The sequence below is a fragment of the Mesocricetus auratus genome, unplaced genomic scaffold, assembly GCF_017639785.1.
Source record: "Mesocricetus auratus isolate SY011 unplaced genomic scaffold, BCM_Maur_2.0 Super-Scaffold_100676, whole genome shotgun sequence".
Lineage (NCBI taxonomy): Eukaryota > Metazoa > Chordata > Mammalia > Rodentia > Cricetidae > Mesocricetus > Mesocricetus auratus.
In genome coordinates, this window is record NW_024429266.1 from 6,634,281 (window position 1) to 6,654,231 (window position 19,951).

The 19,951-nt window shown below is 43.2% G+C and overlaps 1 protein-coding gene across 8 annotated transcripts in view; it reads right to left on the reverse strand.

Moving 5' to 3' along the window:
• The window catches only part of Esrrg (estrogen related receptor gamma), a 604,577-nt gene that overhangs the window by 165,942 nt on the left and 418,684 nt on the right, over window positions 1-19,951 (reverse strand). For 6 of the 8 annotated variants that reach the window (XM_040737769.1, XM_040737767.1, XM_040737765.1 and 3 more), the window contains one exon: window positions 7,717-8,132. In XM_040737769.1, the coding sequence (XP_040593703.1) occupies window positions 7,717-8,119 (403 nt within the window). In that variant the 5' untranslated portion in view covers window positions 8,120-8,132. Of the gene's footprint in view, window positions 1-7,716; window positions 8,133-14,579; window positions 14,706-15,857; window positions 16,207-19,951 lie in introns of those variants that run through there. The other 2 variants (XM_040737766.1, XM_040737764.1) reach the window with 2 other exon arrangements.

Genomic DNA, 19,951 nt, shown 5'->3' on the forward strand with positions numbered 1-19,951 from the left:
CGAACTCATAGAGATCCATCTGCCTCTGCCTCCAGAGTGTTGGGATTAAAGTGTGTGCCACCACTACCCGGCAAAAATTCTGATTCTTAAGAAAGTAAAAATATCCACAAAGTTGGGGTGGCAATTTAAAAGAAACAACGTGAACTTACTTAAAGTTTGAACGCCCACTTAAATAAAGGACACACATATCCACTGCCTAGGAATCCTGCAGTGTGCACCCAATTGCTCAATACGCCTACATAGTTGATAGCAAAGTGTTTGGGTCTAGACAGAATTTAGCCTACTATAGGGCCAGGAAGTCCAAAGGAGCCCTGCCCTTAAGCTCCAAGCTTGGAGTACTTTTTTTTTTTTTGGTTTTTCGAGACAGGGTTTCTCTGTATTGAACTGGAACTTGCTCTGTAGACCAGGCTGGCCTCGAACTCATAGAGATCTGTCTGCCTCTGCCTTCCAAGTGCTGGGATTAAAGGTGTGTGTCACCAACACTTTTTGATTTTTAAACAGCTCAAGAAATAAAACAAAGCAGTCAGTGCAAGGCAAAGAAGGTGTGCCGCCCACACACTCTCATTTAGCTAATATCCTAAACAAATTAGGGTCTGCTGCCCCATCCATTCCCGTGTAAGTCTGTTGACCAAAGACCTTCAACCATCTGAGCAACAGAACAGCTTCCCCGAGAGTCTGAGCAATCCTGGAGACATGCATCCCTAGCTGCTGCCTCTCTAAATCAAAACTCAGAAGTGAGTGGCCCTGTCATCAGGACATTCATTCACATATTATCTCCCCGCACACAGTGAACAGCAGCAATACTCTTCCTATGAAAATACACAGCCAGGGATAATGTAGGCATGAGACCACATCTGTAACTTAGAATTAATGCATTTCAAAACAGATTAGCCAGAATTAGCATCAAATGCAAGAAACAGTGGAAGAGCCAATTAAACTTACCACAAAAACTAGTTCAAGTTCTCAGTTAAAGTGAGTGAATTACAGACAGCAATTCTTTTTGAAAAGATTGCTTCTGTCTTCAATTCTGCCTCCAAGCAGATAATCACAGAGATTCATCAAGTTAACTCTCAGACATTCCTGTATTATTTTAGATTTTAATTGTAGAACACAGTTGAGTTTTTAAGTTGACATTTACTATAAAGTTCTATAATTACTTTTTTCCCCATGCACTATTTAAGTAGGAGATGTTTTAACACATCCCTTTGGGATCGCGTATGATGCGTCCTCGAAGTATGTGAATTCTTGTGTTCTCTACTGCTGTAAGTAAGGCCTGTTTCCACAAAGAGTTGCACAAAATAATTCACGGTGCAGAAACCATTGCCAGCACCAGATGCAGTGCCAGCCTAGATGCCATTCCTCTTCAACACAAGCCCTCGGGCCAGTGTCTAACCTTCACATTTAGGGTATAAGTTGGGATTCTATCAACACACTTTGTACCTGAGGCCTTAACCACTGAAGAATGACCCTCTTATATAGAGTTTGAAGATACTAAGGAGACAACATGGAACAACTTTGTTATATAGCTCAGATCCTGAGTGCCTGTGGGTCTCAATTTGCCTGACTAGAGGGTACAAGCTCAGCCAAATTCTGAGCAATCTCTGCCAAGTCCGTCTTCTGGAAGTGTGATGGGACTACGTGCCATGGCTGGTGTGTACTGTTATGGGATCTGTGAGGGGGGCCTGGGGCAGATGTTTGGAGGGGGATATTGGGCTTGGAAATATTGAGCAAAGCTTTCAACACGTGAACAGAGCAGGATGGTGGGACAGAGGTGGGAAGAGAAAGCGGTTGAGCTGTAGGCCACTGCTCGATGCATCTCCCACTACTGCTTTGGGACACAAACCCTCCAGGAGTTCCAAAATGAAAAGTGCACTCTAAGGCACTGCAAGTGTATTTGGTCCTAGCAGAAAATCGGAGACTTTTATTCAGCAGCAAATCTTGACATATGACCTTAACATATTTACACATATGGGATGTCATTTCTTTGGTTGTTGATGGTGTGGTCAGAACATTTTGACAAATATTGGACCAAGCAGAGATTAAGGATCTTGGGATAGTAAGCATGTCTTAGGATGTGTGGTCTGTATTTGTTTCACTGTTTCACTGAATGTTTAAAGCTGTTTAAAAATCTGCAAGTTGAAAGTACTTTCTTGAGTCCCAGTGTTCAACTTAAAATCCATCCCAATAGTGTTCTCTCTCTTTGCAGCCCTTAAGCCCCACACGGACGCTTTTTTGTGTATGTATGTGGTTTGCTTTTGTTTTCCACCAAAGAGTTATTTATTTGTGAGGCATGAAAGATACAAGGCAGTACCACGCATGCCAGAGAAGTGCACTGTCCCTGAGCTACACTCTGAGCTCTTTGTCTACTGACAGAATGTCACTATGTAGTACAAGCGATCGTTGAACCCCACGCTGTCATTTCAGCTTCCAAGTTGGGGGTGGAGGGAGGTTGGGCTTGCTAGCAGGTAGCACATTCTCAGTGGGGAGCTCAATGTTTAATGCAAGTTCCGAGATTGTTTTCTTTGTTTAATTTTTCCCATGCTTTTAGTGTCTGTGTATGTGTGTGAGTGTGTGTGTGTGTGTGTGTGTGTGTGTGTACTGACAGAAAATGAGCCTACATTGCTAGTGCCTTACATATGCTAAGTAAACTTCCTGCCACTTGACCAATGAGCACCGTCCATTTCATTCAAGTCCCGTATTCATTTTTGTTTTTTGTTTTTTGTTTTGTTTTTCCCACACAGGGTTTCTCCATGACTTTGGAGGCTGTCCTGGAACTAGCTATTGTAGACCAGACTGGTCTGGAACTCACAGAGATCCGCCTGTCTCTGCCTCTGCCTCCCGAGTGCAGATATTAAAGGTGTGTGGCTCAAGTCCTTAAACATATAATTTCCTGTTTTGAAATGGGGGGGGTGCTTTGTATATAAAACCAGTTTTCTTTATTCTAATACTGGAATAAAAACTTTAACAACCAAGTGTTTTCTGTTAAATGCATTGATGTCTTTTGTGTATGTTTTATTTTTCAAAAGAAAAAGAATCCACAGAAAATTGCTAGGGACAAGGAAAAGGAAAAACAAAAACAAAAACCTTCCCCACTGATATATGAATTGCAACCAAAAGTAGAATTATAAAACAACAAAACCAAGAGTAATGGCATCCTACCTCCCAAATGAATAGCAGTGGAAACATGGCGGCCACTTCAATCCTATCAGTTGTTAGGTTTACATTTGACAGCAAAGTCAAAGTTCTTGCAAATACTTTTTGAGTATCTTAATGGCTGGGTGTGTGGCCAAGTGGAGAATACAGTCATAGCACAAGGCCCTGGGTTGTCTCTCTAGCTCCCCACAAAACCAAGGAAAAAAGTCCCCCATAAACAGTCTTGCATCTTGCCCACTTCTGATCTTACCCAGTAGTCCCTTGGAAAAAAAATTAATCAATAGAATAGGCCTTTGTAGTTGTCGTTCAGTGAAATCCATAGTTAATTGCCTTTTCAAGAGCAAAATTCCATAGTCAGCTTTGAAAGAACAATTCTCAGGATTTTTGTCAAAGCTTGCCTGGATACAAGTGTAGTTCCAAATTTAAGAATTATTTGGTCCTTGTTCTTGTTGCTTTTGTCTTTTTTCTTTAAGGTGTGTTCTTATTATGTAGGGCAGGCTGTCTTCAGATTTACAACCTCCTGCCTCAATCTTCCCAAATGCAGTGTAGTATATAGCACCATGTGCAGTCTTGTTTTGCTTTGTTTATTTCTACAACTTTTAAAAAATATGTTTTTACTTTCAAGATTTTAATTGGTTTTATTTTCACTTTTAGAGTTGGGCTCCATTTTATTCCATAAAATAGGATGTGTTTTCTTGTCCATTCTTTTAAGCTCATATTTATTACACATCAGTAATCAAATAAATCCACCAAATAAGTCACTGTAGTAAGAAGAAAAATTCTTAAGAGGCACTTCTGCCCACAGATTAGCCTTTGGATACACATGTCCCTCAGGAAGTCAGAGACCAGAACCAGACCCTGGTGAGGCAGAAGCCACACTTACATAACACCCTGGCCATCGGGGCTGTGAGACAGAAGTAGGCAGGCCTGGTTCTCAAGGGGAGTTATGCAATCTCTGCTCATCCCTGGAGAGTTCACAGGGAGGGGGGCAAACACTACTACCTGTCAAGGATAATTTGCTTCGATGCTGCCCGGAGTCCCAAGAATCAGCCTCCGCCCCTTCCTCACCGGAACACAGGGGCAGCAATACTCATGGGCCACTTTCAACATCTTTGGAGTTCAGTCACCACTGTTTGGCCACAGAAAGGTGGGTCCGTTCCAATCTTCCTTACAATTACCGCCCTAATTATTACATTATACTTTCACAATTTAATCCCTTTATTTGCCTCACTGCCTTTTCGGGGCTAAGTGAACAGCGCAGTGTGAACCCTGCTGATAAGGCTAGCAGGGTAGCCTTACAGAGTGTGGCCCAGCTGCCAGCTCCGAGCCCAGCCAGGTGGGCAAGACCAGAGTGCTAATCGGGACAGTGACATCTCTGTCTCCTACTCAAAACCCTTGAAACCCAGTCTCTCCAGTGTGGAGGAAAACCCAGCACCCGGCATCTACGCCAAGTATTACCCCATGCCTTGCTCTGCTGAGCTTTGGGTAACAGCCGACATCCTAAAAGATAATCACACCCAGAACACTGGTGGCTCTATGCCAGAGGCTGCTCAGCCAATAACTGTTTTGCTCACATCAAAGTAATAATCTGCTAAAAAAAAAAAAAAGAAGAAAAACCAAAAAAACCACTATTAGTATTTTTCCTCTGATATAGTTTTTCTCAACAAAGTATACCGAAGAATAGACTTAAATCCTTTCCACTACTCTAAGAAGTTAGTGCCCCCACAAAGCAAGAGACATGTAGAGGAAGAATTCATCTCAACCCATGAGCTTGAGGAATAGGATTTGCAAGAGTCGTTGAGAAGATGAAATGAAACTCCAGCCAGCACACTGCCAGGATCATGCTGGCTCTGAAAAATCTTTGTTGGTAGATGGTACTGGATTTACTGTAAGAGACCACGGCTTCTATCAGACTAGATTGCACTTGTTACTTCATCCCAAAATGTTTGTCTTCATGCCAGGGCAAAGGCTATATAAATTTAACAAAAACTACTAACAATTTGAATTTTACACATTCTGTAATCCTAGGATTATAGAAATATCAGCCAATGGCTGCTAAAACATCAAAGATTTGAGGTGCTTTAATCCTTGAATTTTGCACTATAGGTGAATTGGATGAACATATTGTTCATCCAAATGCCCCAGTGAATACGCTTACATATTTCATTGTTGTTTCTGGTGGTAGTTAAAAGAATTGAAGCCAGGGACTTGTCCAAGCTAAATCCATGCTAGGTCTTCAAGACCTTGCATTTCATCTGTCCTTAAGCATTGTACCAACTAGGTATGGGTGTTTAAAAAAAGACCCAAGAGTTGGGGGATTTTCAAAAGAAAAAAATGAAGCCTGGTCTTCTGGTCCAGAAAATGGGAAGATGGATCTACTAGTATTTAATGAATTTATGAATATGCTACATGCACCTGGATGTGTTTCACTTCAAACCACAGGAGCCTATAGAAATATCCACTCTATTATGTAAGAGCCATGATGTCCTGAACAGTGTGTGGTCTTTGTGTTTTGTTTTCTAATGTCTCAGTGCTAGGATTGAACCTAGAGTTTCAGACATGGTAACTACGAGTCTGGAAACGAGCTTACACTCAGTGTCATATTTGTGTGCTGTCAGTGAGCCCTGTGTTCTCAGACACAGACGAGGACACTGCAAGAAAGAACACCAATGAAAGGGGACGCGGAGCAGTTCAAAGGGCGAGCCTGTGCTTAGCATGTGCGCCTGAGGCTTGGCTTCCATCCCAAGAACCCAAAGTCAAGCACAACAAAAAGCAAGGCCGGGGGGCTACTCCACATACGAAGAAGAGGCTCTAGAATCACCTTCTATTACAATATGTATTAGTGTGCAGCAAGAAATATCTCTTCTATACCTTAAAAACCAGCTTATCATGGCCCTTGAGGTTCTCAATAACTTGATTTTACTTATGTTCTAGAAAGGGCCTTCAGAATCCTGGTAGGATGTTATTGGTAGATCAGCATCAGTGTGATTCAGAGTTGCGTTCTCCAGCCTCAGCACCTAGAGGATTGTGGAGTCCAATTTGTCAGGCTCATATTAGAGGCTCTCATTGACTTAGCCTAGGAGGAGGCCCAGGGTTTGCAATGCTAACACATTTGTTAGTGATGCTGACAGTTCCTGCCCAGCCATCACACTCTGAGGACCACTGGTACATTAACACAGCATAGTGCACTGACTCATCACCTTGGCTTCACTTTAGGGATCACCAAGGAAGTTGACAAAAATCCCCCTTGGCCCTGGCTGTATCCAAGACAAATTAATGCAGAACTTAGGGATTCGGGCTCTGGAAGAAATATTTAAGAACACTGTTTCCAGGAAGATCCCAATAATCAGAAAAGGTTGGGAAGTATAGATACATGAAAAGTTAGACTTTGTGTATATGACTATCTGTTGAACATTCATGTATTAGGTTCTAGAGTATGGTTCAGTGGTAAAGTATATACAGAAAGTCCAGAGTTGAATCCCAACATAAACATATTATTATTTGCCTGTCTGTCTGCCTGTCTGCCTGAGTGCCTGCCTACTTGCCTACCTGCTCTATCTATCTATCTATCCTTCCATCATCTATCTATCATCTATATATTATACTTATCTATTTGTCGATCTTTACCTACTTCCTGCATGTGTGTGTGTGAACTCCTGCAAGCACAAATCTATACACCATGAGCAGAATAACTAATATGCTTTAGACCCTTAATATATCATTATTCTTTCTTTCTTCATGGACTTCAGAAGTATGTCACAACGGATCAAAAAAGTGAAAACTAATTTCTTTTAGAATATATATATATGTATATATGCTGAGTTCTATATTTGTAAATGACTAGTTTAAAAGAATAGGTACAAATTTCAGTCATTCTATAATTTGCATAGAAATTAATCATATTATTTCTAAATTCAGAGATTTGTAAAACTAGAGATTTGTATATGTCACTGGCACTTGTTCAGAGAGATGTTTTATAGTTAAATGCAATTTCCTTGGCATAATTTTTATATAAATTCATTCATAAACATGGGAAATATATACTCATCTACAATGAAATGGCATTGAGTTCATGATAGACATGTCTAGAGTGTCACTGTGACCCTTGGACCACCAGGATCAGCATCCTTTGTGATTTTGGAGGGATGTAAATTCTCAGGCACCACTAAACATCTAATGAACTAGAAATTCTTGAGACAGGACACAGTAATCCATGTGTTAGTGGGACTGCCAAGGAATTTTAATATACAAACATAGTAAGAAACATTGGTCTAAATACTCATTGCTTCCTTAAATCTATGAGAAAAGCAAGGTGATGAATGGCACTGTGAACCTAGTGTGCACCACTCAGCTGTTTTGCAGACCTGCCATGTTCTATGAAACTTCTTCATTAATACTGCCACAGAGAAACAGGAAGGGGTACGGTATATTCCTGGAGAGGAGTTATTCCATAGATTATCCATGTATTGATGTTTTCTACCTGACATAGTACTGTCAGTGTGCATGGTAGGAAGTAGGAGAATCAGAGAAAAAGAAATAGAGTTGGATGGGACAGGCACTCACCTTGAATCGTCCTCTTGAAGAACGCCTTGCAGGCTTCACATGATGCAACCCCATAGTGGTAGCCAGAGGCGATGTCGCCACACACTAAGCACAGTCTCTTGGGCATGGAGTTGAGCATGTATTCGCACTTGGTCTGGGGATCCTCAACGATGGTGCTGGAGCAGTCGTCGTACAGTTTCCGGACAGGCCCGCTACCTCCCAGGATAGGAGCAGAGGGGTAGAGGGGTGGAGAGTCCAGTCCGTTCTGATGGCCATTCATGGTTGAACTGTAACTCCCACTGGCGTCAGAAGAACCACCAGGGCTGTGGTGGTTGACGCTGTCCGTCAGGGAGGCTGGGCTGGAGGGTTCCGTCTTGATGAAGGACGAACAGCTGGAATCAATGTGTCGATCTTTGTTTGACATTCTGCAGAGAAGCCTGAGAATGAAGGACAGAGAGAGAGAGAGAGAGACAGAGAGAGAGAGAGAGAGACAGACAGAGAGAGAGAGAGAGAGAGAGAGAGAGAGAGAGAGAATGTTACACAGTCCCCAAGCTGTAGCCACATAGACACATAGACACGTCAGAGAGTGGAGGGTGAAGAATGGGGAAGGGAGAGCAGCAGAGTTGGTATGTTAAAGACGCTGCTCTTTAAGAATGCTTCCTAAGGGCTGGAGCTACCCATCATTCACTCTCCAGTCAATACCTCTTGTTCTACAAGAAGGTAATCAGCATAAGGGCATGACAGGGTTACATCAAAGCTCCCAGACAGGCCATAAACAAACGCTCTAAAGGGGTCCAGTTGCTTTTATTTTATCTTTCTCTTGAAGAACCAGTTAATGCTACCCCCAGCTCTCCAGATTCTAAATTTATCAACAGAGCGGTGGTGATTTGTGAAGTCCCTGTCGTTCCTCAAATTGCATTTATCTCCACTCTCTGTTCCACTCCGCGTCCTGATGCTGTATTCTTTTTATCATAAACAGAATCCAACTTTTCTTTTGCAGCCAGCACAACACAGTCTCAGGCTCCATAACGATGATTTGCAAGCACCATCTCACCGATTTCAGAAAACTTAGTGGAAGACTGACAACAGTGGATCAGCAAATAATCTGTGCGAGTGCAAGTGTGTGTGTGTGTGTGCACGCACATGCTCGCACATGTATGAACATGTATGCACATGCCTCAGGCAGAGGGAAAGAGAACTGTTGAAAGATGACTCTGAAAAATTATGCTTCAATTCTACAGTACCTATGAGTGGAGAAATCTGAGACATCCTGCGCTGTAGCATAGGAGAGTATCTATCATTTTAGAAAAATGAGATTTACGATGGTCCTCTCCTTGACTCCCCCTTAACTTCACACCTTATTAAAGGCTCTGGGATGGAGTGCCTAACCTGACAAACTATTTCTCTAACCGAGAAGAAACACATCACCCCCTCTCTCCATCAGCCCCCTAAGTGGGTAGATTTCTATAAAGGTAATTAGATGCAAAGATGTAATTGGTCCTCTTGGCTTGCTGCCTCTCCATGTCTAAAAATCCCTCTTAGGCAAGCCTCTGAGAACCCCAGTAGCCACTATGAAGAGGTGACAGTTGAGAAAGGGACTTAGATAATTGCTTCCCAGTGGAAAGTTGATTTATGGGGATCCCACTGTGTGATGGTCATTCTCTAGAATTCGGGGGAGTAGTCACAGTATAACAGAATGGATGCAATTATCACTTTCACTATAAATCTAATGATATTTTATCACCGAACAAATTTCATGCTCTCCTTCATGTCCCCCTTCCCCACCGTGGTTTCAATTCCTTTTCAATAAAGGGAGGATGCTATGGAATTTCCTATCAGAAATGTCGCCTAACTCTTCCAAGTGGGAAGTTTGAAGAACAAAGCCCTAGGACACGATTTGCCTCTTCCTCAAGTATATTCACTGTGGGAACTTCTCTGATCCCTGAGGTCAGGCCACATTGTCACGGGCTGAAAGGAGGTAAAAAGCCACCCAAAGGCCCCCTTGCTTTCCTTTCCCCAAGAACTAGGGAAAGAAAATATTGTCTCCCTTGCCATCCCTGGAGACGGCATCCTCTCCCTCCTGCATCTGCTTGTCCCCGTCACTGCTAATGAGCATTGTAATTAATAGATCTTTCTCCTTGTCCCCCTGCCTGCACTCTGAGCTAAGCATACTCCTCAAGTCAACGTTTGAAAGGAAGCAGGTTGGCTTGACTTACAGCAGCCCCACGACTTCCTTTTAATTTGAAACTCTCAGATTGCCACTTCACTTATTCCCTTATAATTACCGGACTGCTTGCCCATACATTATGATCTTGGGCTACAGGTTAGAAGTTACTCGGCTACTAAACCATAGATGCTCTATCTCTCCTCTACTCTCACAACGACGACTAGTAAAGTTTACACTGCCCCCCCACCCTGCAGGGCACCTCCTTTTTTCCCATCCTCCTACCCACTCCCCCAGTGGGTCACCGCTTTGGGGTACCTGATCAGAGACCACACCATCTCTTCTCCAGGTGCTCCTTCTCAGTTCTCTTTAAACTACATGATTGCTCAACATTGTCCTGTACGGGTTGGGTTGTTTTTTTGTTTTTTGTTTTTTTTGTCATTGTTGCTGTTTGTTTGTTTTGCTTTGATTTTTCTTTCTTTTTATCTCTTTGACTTCTAAAATTTGTAGTCTACTAGTTTAAGGAACGGGGCCAGAAATTAACATGTCATTTAAGGGACAGATATTTGCTAAGTCACCAAATGTGTGCATGCCGAAGACACGTTGTTCAGACCCATTCATGAAAACTGAGGGAACCTTAGCCAGCTGTCTCCTTCAAAATCTTAGACCATACTTTACAGTAGTCTGGAAGCTAGGAGGGAGTTCAGGGGGGCACTGCTGCCAAGGAACAGGGACAGGTTATTCTTAATGAAATCTGGTCATGCTAGTCACAGAGGAAAGCAAACAAACTGGACTTGCGCTGTAGATTGTGTGTGGTTCTTTTCCAATGTAAGCTGTGCCCTTAATTAATTGCCTCATAGAAAAATGAATAAGATTGTCATTCATCAAAGGCTTATAGGTGCGCCTGGCATTGAGCTGAACAGAAGTCTACCTCATTTAATGTCTGACACATTCATCTTTGTGTGAATATGTGTGTGAGTGTGTGTATGTGTGTGTGAGAGAGAGAGACGGAGAGAGATGGGGGCGTGTGTGTGTGTGTGTGTGTGTGTGTGTGTGTGTGTGTGTGTGTGTGTGTGTGTACAGGCCTAGGAGGGGCTTATCTCATCTTTAAGAAATTAAGCATCAGATGTCCTGAAGTACGATAAAGGTTATGTAGCCAGGAATTGGAAGAAGTGAGGTTTGAACTCACATCTCACTCCAGACTTTGGAGCAGAAATGTCTAGAAGCCAACAGAGCTTTCAATAATGCTTTTTTACATTCTACAGCATAACTGAGAAGCTTGAGAGGCCTCTCAGTAGTTAAGGGCACATGGTGCGGTTGCAGAAGGCTATTAATTTGGTTGCCAGAACTCACAACAGGTGACTCACAACTGCCTATATCTCTGGCTGCAATGGGTTCCAGACCTCCTTCTGATCCCTACAGACCCTGCATTCATGTACATATAACCTGCCATGCCATAAACATATATTAATTATTTTCACTATAAAAACCTTTAAAACATACTAACCGGGTCCGAGGGTACATGCCAGTAACTATCTCTGGTGAGATTGAGTGCGATAAGGGAACCACAAATTTAATACAAACATGAGTTTAAGGCCAGTGTATGCAACTTAGATGAGCCTGTCTGAAAACACAAAATCCAAGGCCTGGAGAGACAGTGCAACCTGAATTCAATCCCAGGATCCACATTTTAAAAAATGATTGCTGGTCACTGGTGGCGTGCATTTGTACCCCCTGGCTTCAGGAGACAGAGTCAGGTGGATGCTGGGGCCTCCACAGACATCACCTTAGTCTACTTGCCGTGGTCCAGGCTAGTGAGAGACTTGTCTCGAGGGTTTTTTTTAAATAAAGAAAGAAATAAAAGAAGAGGAGGACAAGGAAGAGAAGGAGGAGAAAAACCAATCAAGTAAGAGTGGGCAGCACGTGGAAATGAACAAGCAAGGTTGCCTTCCGGCTTCAACACACAGACCCACACATGCAGGCACCTGTAAACACACAAGTGTGCACACGTGTACACACACACACACACACACAGACACACAGACACCATCTTTCACATACAAATACACAAAATACACACACAAATAGAGGATGTATCTTAGCAGTCGGTTACTTGTATGAGTTCTACCCCAGAACAGCTAAATATATAAATAAAAATAGTAAGTCAGACAGAGTAGAGAAGGTATACTCACAGACCAGCAGGGGACGGGGGTATACACAGAGAGACCAGCAAGGGACAGGGGTATACACAGAGACCAGCAGGGGACAGGGGTACACACAGAGACCAGCAGGGGATACGGGCACACACAGAGACCAGCAGGGGATAGGGGGCACACACAGAGACCAGCAGGGGACAGGGGGTACACACAGAGACCAGCAGGGGACAGGGGGTACACACAGAGACCAGCAGGGGACGGGGGTACACACAGAGAACTTCTGCTTTGGCTCTCAGCTAACTCCTTTAGCTGTTGGGCTGTAAAGGGAAAGGGAACAGAAAGCCCCACCCTGACTGCTGACCCAGCCTGTTGAGTGACGACGCCCAAAGAGAATCCCCAAGGAACATAGTTGCCTCCTAGTCACAGCTGAGCTCATTACAGCGAATACTTCCTGGACGCCATTACATTATAACCCAAAACCACAGCCAGTCTTAATTCCCCAGCTCTCGGTCTCTGCAATTCAACAGCTCTATTATTCAAGCCTGAAATATTCACAACTATCTATAAATTCAATTGTCAGCTGGTGGGTTTTATTCTAGACTTCACTTCAATCTAAAATTAGAGGCACTAAAATTCACATTAACTCGAAGAGGAATGTACTGAATAAGACTTTATTTCAAAAGAACACCTTTTTGTCAGAAAGAGCCGTTTTCAAGATGATGGCTTTATCGGTAGCCAAAGTGAATAAGCCCAATTCCACGTTATGCTGTTAATGCAGAAATTTTAGGTCACATTGGATTAATAAAAAGAAAGGTCTAAATTTAGCTAAGAACTATGAATAGAAATAACACGTGTCAAAACGTGTAGGAAATATTTATTTTAAAGCTTCAATACAGTTTACATTTATTTCATTATTTTGGGTGAAAAGATGGGGACAAGGAAGCAGGTAAAATAGCTTTCAGAATCCCTGTGAATGAAGTAGAGGGGAACCTACCTGAACACCATTGAGGGTCCTGGAGATACAGCGCAGGGGTACAGGCCCAGTCTAGCTAGCATGCATAAGGTCCTGGGGCTGGCTCTCAGAACCGCTTATTTTTTAATGACAATGAAATTTATATAAAAAACAAACTTTGAGGAATTTAACAGCCTTCCTGAAATGCAAGGACGTTAAAAAGAAACATAAACTTGCAATACAGCTTGAGACATGCTCTCAAGTAATTCTGATTATCATTCCTCGACAAATGAATACTTCTCAGCCTTGCCTAGGGGATCTTCAAGTTGTTATTATATATTTCATATCTTGCTTATAATTATACAAAGCATATTATAGTCATAATTATTTGCATATTAATTTGATTATATAAATGATTATATGAATTATTTTGGTGTTCAATGTTGAAGATGAGGAAAACCAAGCTTTGTGAATGTACTTGTTTAACTATGGTGTACATTTGGGCACAGAGAGGGAGAAAGTAGAAAAAAAGGAGAAACAAGAGGACAATTTGTAAGTTAGTATTCAATTTACACTATATTCATCAAGCTAATTGTTTTTAGCAACTCTCCCCAGATCCAGGTAATACGTCGGCTTGAATGAAGGCCCACCACGTTTGAGTTCCCACACTGTTACGGCCACACACATTTCAAAGAAAGGATACAAGCTTGAAAAACATTTTTGTTTGTTAAATGCTGATATACAAAAAAATTTCAGTGATATTAACTTACTTTTAGCAAATTCCTCAAAATATGAGTTTTTCTTTAAATATAGGTCAGACTGTTATGTCTGAGTGTTTTACATACATGCATTATGTGCTCCGTGTGCATGCTAAGTGCTGGCAATGTCAGAAGCACGTGCCAGGTCCTCTGGAACTGGAGTTACAGTCTTCAGTCCCCATGCAAGTGCTGAGAACTGAACTCAGGGCCTCTGCAACAGTGCACTTAACTGCTGAGCCATCGGTCCAGCCCCCAACCTAGAGTGTTTAATGTATTACATTTATGCATGTATGTGTTGTAAGGCCTGAGGCATGTGTGTGAGGTCTGAGGGTAGCTTGCTAGTTCTAGGGCTCAGGTTCTAGAGAGAAAATTCAGGTTGTTAAAGCTTCTACTCCAAATACCTTTACCCATAATCTGTCTCCCTAGGCCCAAATAGGAGTTCTGAACACATCCATGTCTTATCTTGCTTTGCTTGTTTGCTTGTTTGTTTTAAAACAGGGTCTTATGAATTAGCCCAGGCTAGGCTGGGACTGTGATCTATTCAGGACCTCGGAATTCCTAATGTTGGGATGACAAGAAAACAGCTATATTTTAACAAGTGAATTCTGCACAAAACTTGAGCACACTTCCTATCGTAGAAAAAGAAAACAAAACAAATGAAAAAGGGTTCATAATCCCACAATCCCTGAAGTCAAGGCTGGAGCACAAGAGCTGGAAGCCATTCTGGGCTAGGCATCCAAGATGCTGTCTCAAGAGAAAAGTGAAGTTCATATTTCTTATGGGACACTGTGAGTGGCAGTTTCTGTACCCCATCTTGATTGTCACACCCAGGAGAAATCTGAAACTTTCCTTACATGTATTCCAGTGGCAAACAAACACGGGTTACTTGATGATGTCACAACTTTGCTTCTTCGATGTCCTGCCATCATTAAAATCCAAAATGTTTCAAAAGCATCCCTCCGATGTGTGTGCATGGGAACACAGGAGCCAGAAATGGGGCACGTTTACAAATGAATGACCAACTTCATGATCAGAAAGGAGGGTGACATGGCTGTCATGGAATTGCTCCCTAGTCACAGACAGACGGGGACTGGCTGGTTTTCTACCTTCTGAACTCACCAGAGGAATTATTGAAGTACTTTTGTTTAAAAGAAGAATGAAGCTCTCAGCGGATATAGTTATTTTTCATTAATGCTTTTAGAAGAAGCCTCTAGTCTAAGGCCGCAACCCCACCAGGGACAGGCTGCAGAGCCGGTGACCCCAGCTTGGCTCCCCTGGCAGCCTGAGTTACAACTTCAAGAAATACTTTACAGTGCGCACCCCCTCCACTAATTGCTCTCTGTAAAGTGGCAAAATGTGAGTCACTTAGTAACGAAATGGGCAGCAGCTGCTGCGGCGAGAGAATGGAGATGCGGGAGACGGGGGAAGCAGCCGAATGAAGTGTCATGTCAGAAATCAACGGTGCAACGTGCGATTTGAGAAAACATGACTACTTTAGAGAGACAGGGTGTCATTATGGCTTCACAGTAATACGGTGCTTTGACAACCGCTGTGTCTAACATACCATCATTGCATTAAGGTACGCTGGCTTAGTTGGGGAAGGATGAGAAAAGGAATTTTTCTGTTAATAGAAAAGATCTCCAGGTCTGCCTGGTTAACCTCACAGAAGGAGATCGCTGATTGTAAACGAAGAAGCATGAATCCTGACCCAGGTGCTCAGAAGGACAAAAACACAGGGGTCAACATATATGCGTGCACACCAGTGTGAGTGCCCAATTGTGTAAAGAGCAGCCAATTTACTAGCATAGATTTTTGATTTTTGTGTAGCACAATCACTGGGTAATGCTGCTGCTTCTTTTTTTTTTTTTAACGAGACAGGGTTTCTCTGTATTGTTTTGGAGGCTGTCGGATCAGCAGCCCGGCCTCGAACTCACAGACATCCACCTGCCTCTGCCTCCTGAGTGCTGGGATTAAAGGCGTGCACCACCACCGCCCGGCTAATCCTGCTTCTTTAAGAGAGGTACTTGTATGTTTAATCCAGAACACTAATTTAGCCCATACCAAGAAAGTGGCCTAGCCGTGTAGCCTGGGGATAGGGCACAGCACCCCAGGAAAAATTATTGGGGCCTTACCTGACAGGGAAACTCTCTCATCTCTGCTGGAGGTTCCCCAACATTCCAAAACGAGGAGAAGAGAAACTCTGAGCACAGAAAGCTGGGCTTTCAGCTCCTGTCTGGATGGTGCTCCTTCGGTGAACTTTGACTTCAAAGAGAGCAACATAGCCCTTCCATCCGGTAGTCGGCCTCACTCCTTCCCCTGACACTGAGTTAGTTCATGGCCTCTTGGGTTTAAGCCCTAAGGACCCATGTGTCTCCAGTTATCTTCCAACATTAGAAGCCCAACCCAGAGGGCTGTGAGGACTTTCTAGCTTTAATACCCAGAACAAAGGAAGATGGGAGAATGCTCCTTTCTCTCTCTCTCTCTGCCTTGAAGGACCGGAAAGGGAAGTGACGTGAGAAAGCCACACATGCAACCTCACAAGTGCTGGGCATGCTAGAACTGTGTAGAGATTGCTGTACAAACATCTTTCTACACCTTAGAGCAAAACATCACCACTGATGATGTTGTGGCCCAGACTGCCTATTTACTTATTCAGTTGTTAATTTTCAAATCAATTTTTAAATTTTTTACACGATTGAATGCCTTGCCTGGACGCATTTTCATGTACCCCATCCATGCCTGGGGCGCCCAGAGGCCAGAAGAGGGCTGGAGAATCCCCTGGAACTGGAGTAACAGACAGTAGTGATCAGACATGGGGTCACTGAAAGTGCTCTTAACTGCTGAGCCATCTCTCCAGCCCCTTAATTTCATTTCTCAGGACAAGGTCTCATGTTGTCCATGCTGACCTTGAATTTACTATGTAGTTGAGGCTGGCCTTGAACCCCTGATCCTACCGCGTCTACTCTTTCAACATTGGGATTGCAGGCCTGCACTGCCCACCGTTTCGTGCTGAGCTCCGGGCTTCTTTTGATGAAGAAAACCCCCGTTGTTTCTGTACTGCTAGTGATTTACTCTGCTTCCCGGTTGATGGGCATCATGGATAAGGAATGGAATGGTGCTGTGATGTCACCCCATGTCACACTGTATGCCCACTGGTGGCTTCCACATTTAAGGATTTGATCTGACTCCGATGTGCTGAGCAATGTGATTTATCTTTAGCCTGTTTTCCTGGACCTGTTTCAACCTGGCGGTGAGCAACTCTTCCTTATAACGTCTAGATACAGTGAGTGGGTAAATCAATAACACTGCTAAATGCATAATAATGCTAGGTAATTGTATCCATGAAGTTTTGCATAATTAACTGTCCCAGATTTTCTTTAATATAATGGGCACTCGTGTAACATGAGGTAAAATTTAAGTCTATAAAATATGCTGTTTACATGAACCATGATTCTGCTTGAAACTCTAGCTAATCTGCCACCTCGACTTTGAAGGGAATACTCTCTCCCACTGCCAAATCCAAATCAATTCTTATGATATTACTTCATAACTAACATGATATTTAACTGATGATGGCTATTAACTATTTTACAGAATCACATTCAAGTACTGGAACATGGTGTATGTGTGTGTGGGGGGGATACCATTTAGTTTAACAAACTTCTGCCATGTAGTCAATACTATTGAGGCAAATTAACTGTTTTAACAAGTGTATATATTTGTTCTTAATGCAGCTTAATTAACTCTGTCCTCTAAGCTGCCCAGAGACATGATAACTGTGGATCTTTAAGAAATTTTCAAAGTGGCAAATCAGACACTAAATATGCAGTACACATTGGAAAACAATCATTTTGTCTCAAGGAATAATTCTTATTTTACACAAGTTAGTCTCCTGGGAACCAAAAGATCAAGGATCAGAAGGGCTTTCAAATAGAGTGCCCTGCTGTCAACCCATGTGGGTATAAGTGTCCCAGGGTGAACTGGGTCACCAGCCAAGGGTAGCCCGAAACAGCCCTGGACATCGGGTAGGGACTATCACTAAAAATGAAGGTTCTCAGAGTGCAAAAACTACCTAAGATAAATCATCCGAATGAAGCTTATGATGTACTGAACCTAACATTTGCTCGGCCTAAGAGATTTACTGCGCCATGAGCAGAACCCCTCTGTAGCCAGTCTTCAGGAAAGAAAGAGCTGCCTGCTTCTACAAATCTCCAGTCTTTCAAACAGAAATATGTATCAATAAAGTTTGCTCATGTTTAGACAATTCTGTCTAAGGAGCACACGGCCGAGAAGTCGACACAACAGGGGACTGACAGCTAAATGAAGACCTTCTCACGAATCTCGCTGGAGAAGAAACAAACAGACACTCAACTCATAGGAAGTCTGTATGCTGCTCTTTACAAATGACAATCGAATATAGATGCTACACACACACACACACACACACACACACACACACACACACACTCCAATGATGGAGTTCACAAATCAAACCCAGGTCAATGAAAGCTCGGCTGCCTGAATGTCCCCTCTGATTCTTTTGGCTACAATGAAACAGGAAATAAGAATTGTATCGGGAGTGCCTGTAAGTGGAAGTCACCCTTTGCTCATTAATAAAATATTTTTGCAAAAGCAGTTACAATTACCCATAGAGCAGCTGCCTCCAGGGAGACAGGCTAGATACTTAGAGGGGGGACTCAAATCTACTCAGAAGCGGAAAATTGTGCTAGTAAGACGATCTGAATGCCGAGTAGGAATCACTTTTTTAAAAAGTTGCTTTAAGCACATAGAGAAGTTCTGTATTCAGGGAGACTTGCAACACAACTTGAGATGGCTTATCACATATGCTGGACGGTGCTTAAATTCTATTTATACTTTTAAGGCAATAGCTTAGTCGGCAAGTCAGCATCTGGGTAAAAAAGCAGCTGGTGTTGGGGGCTATGTGTGACTGCAGACTAAGTTAGGGGACACTCTGTTGGGATCAGGTGTGGTCCAGCTGAAGCCCAGTGGAGTGTGGTGGTGGAGATGGGGGTCAGCTAATGATTCATTTGCAGACTCTGCCCATGTCTAAGCACCTCCTTGAGATGGCTGCTTCGAAGAGACCATAAAGCTAAGCACACAGGTCCCCCCTTGCAGGCAAAACAAAGTACCCAAGTCCACACCTCCATTTAATCCAGGCCATGGGGGTGACTGAAGGTTTGCCCTGCAGCCCACGGACTTGGCAAAAAGGGATTTCTTCTGCATCAGGCAGGGCAGGAGAAGCCATCAGAGAGCAGGATTCAGATCAGAGGGACTCCTGTGCTGTTTGTCACATCCAAAGGTCCAAATACTAGCATGCAAAGGACAATTTCTAAATCTTATCTGTCATTCAAAATACTTTATTTTTAAGAGAATATTCTATGGCAGGGTTCTGTGGATCTATTTGGACCTCAGACTTGTCAGTGCTGGACTCAGTAAGAGACAGCAGGTCTACCTGCCGACCTGGCCTTGTCACCCCGGGCCACGGCACTTGGACTCTCAGTTTCCTCATATAAAATGCACACTTCCCGAAATTTCTTCTAGCTCTTCAAAAAAAAATGCACCTGAGCAATAAAATCATAGTGATGGGCCTCAGAGTAGACCTGGAGAGTAAGACCTGACATAAAAGAACACTCAGTTAACGTTCAGATCATGAGTGCATGTGTGCACATGTGTGTCTATGTATGTGTGTGCACATGTGTGTTTGCCATGTGTGCCTGTGTGTACTCGTGTGTCCCCGTGTGTGGCTTTGCATACTCGTGTGTGTGTGTGTGTGTGTGTGTGTGTGTGCACCTGTGTGTTCCCATGTATGCTTGTGTGTACCTATAGGTGCCCTTGTGTCCCCGTTTGTAACTCTGTGTGTGTGTGTGTGTGTGTGTGTGTGTGTGTGTGTGTGTGTGTGTGTGTGTGTACATGTATGCTAGCAAAGGATCATTACAAAAGCTTGCCCCATTTCAGTGAAGCTGAAGCAGCCACATTCAGGGAAGAGCAGCGACCATCTGAGGTGGAGTGGACGGCCAGATTCTTGGTGTGTTCCTAGAAATGACTGTCTGCTCTGCCCATTCCCCTGTAAGGTGGGAGGTGCTGGTGGAAAGGGCAAGTCTGTGCAATCAGTGTTTAAGTGGTTGTTTGTCCCAGTGTGTGACACCATGCTGTCAGCTAGCAGCAGGGAGCCGCTGAGTTGTTGCTACATTTGATTTGACTGCCA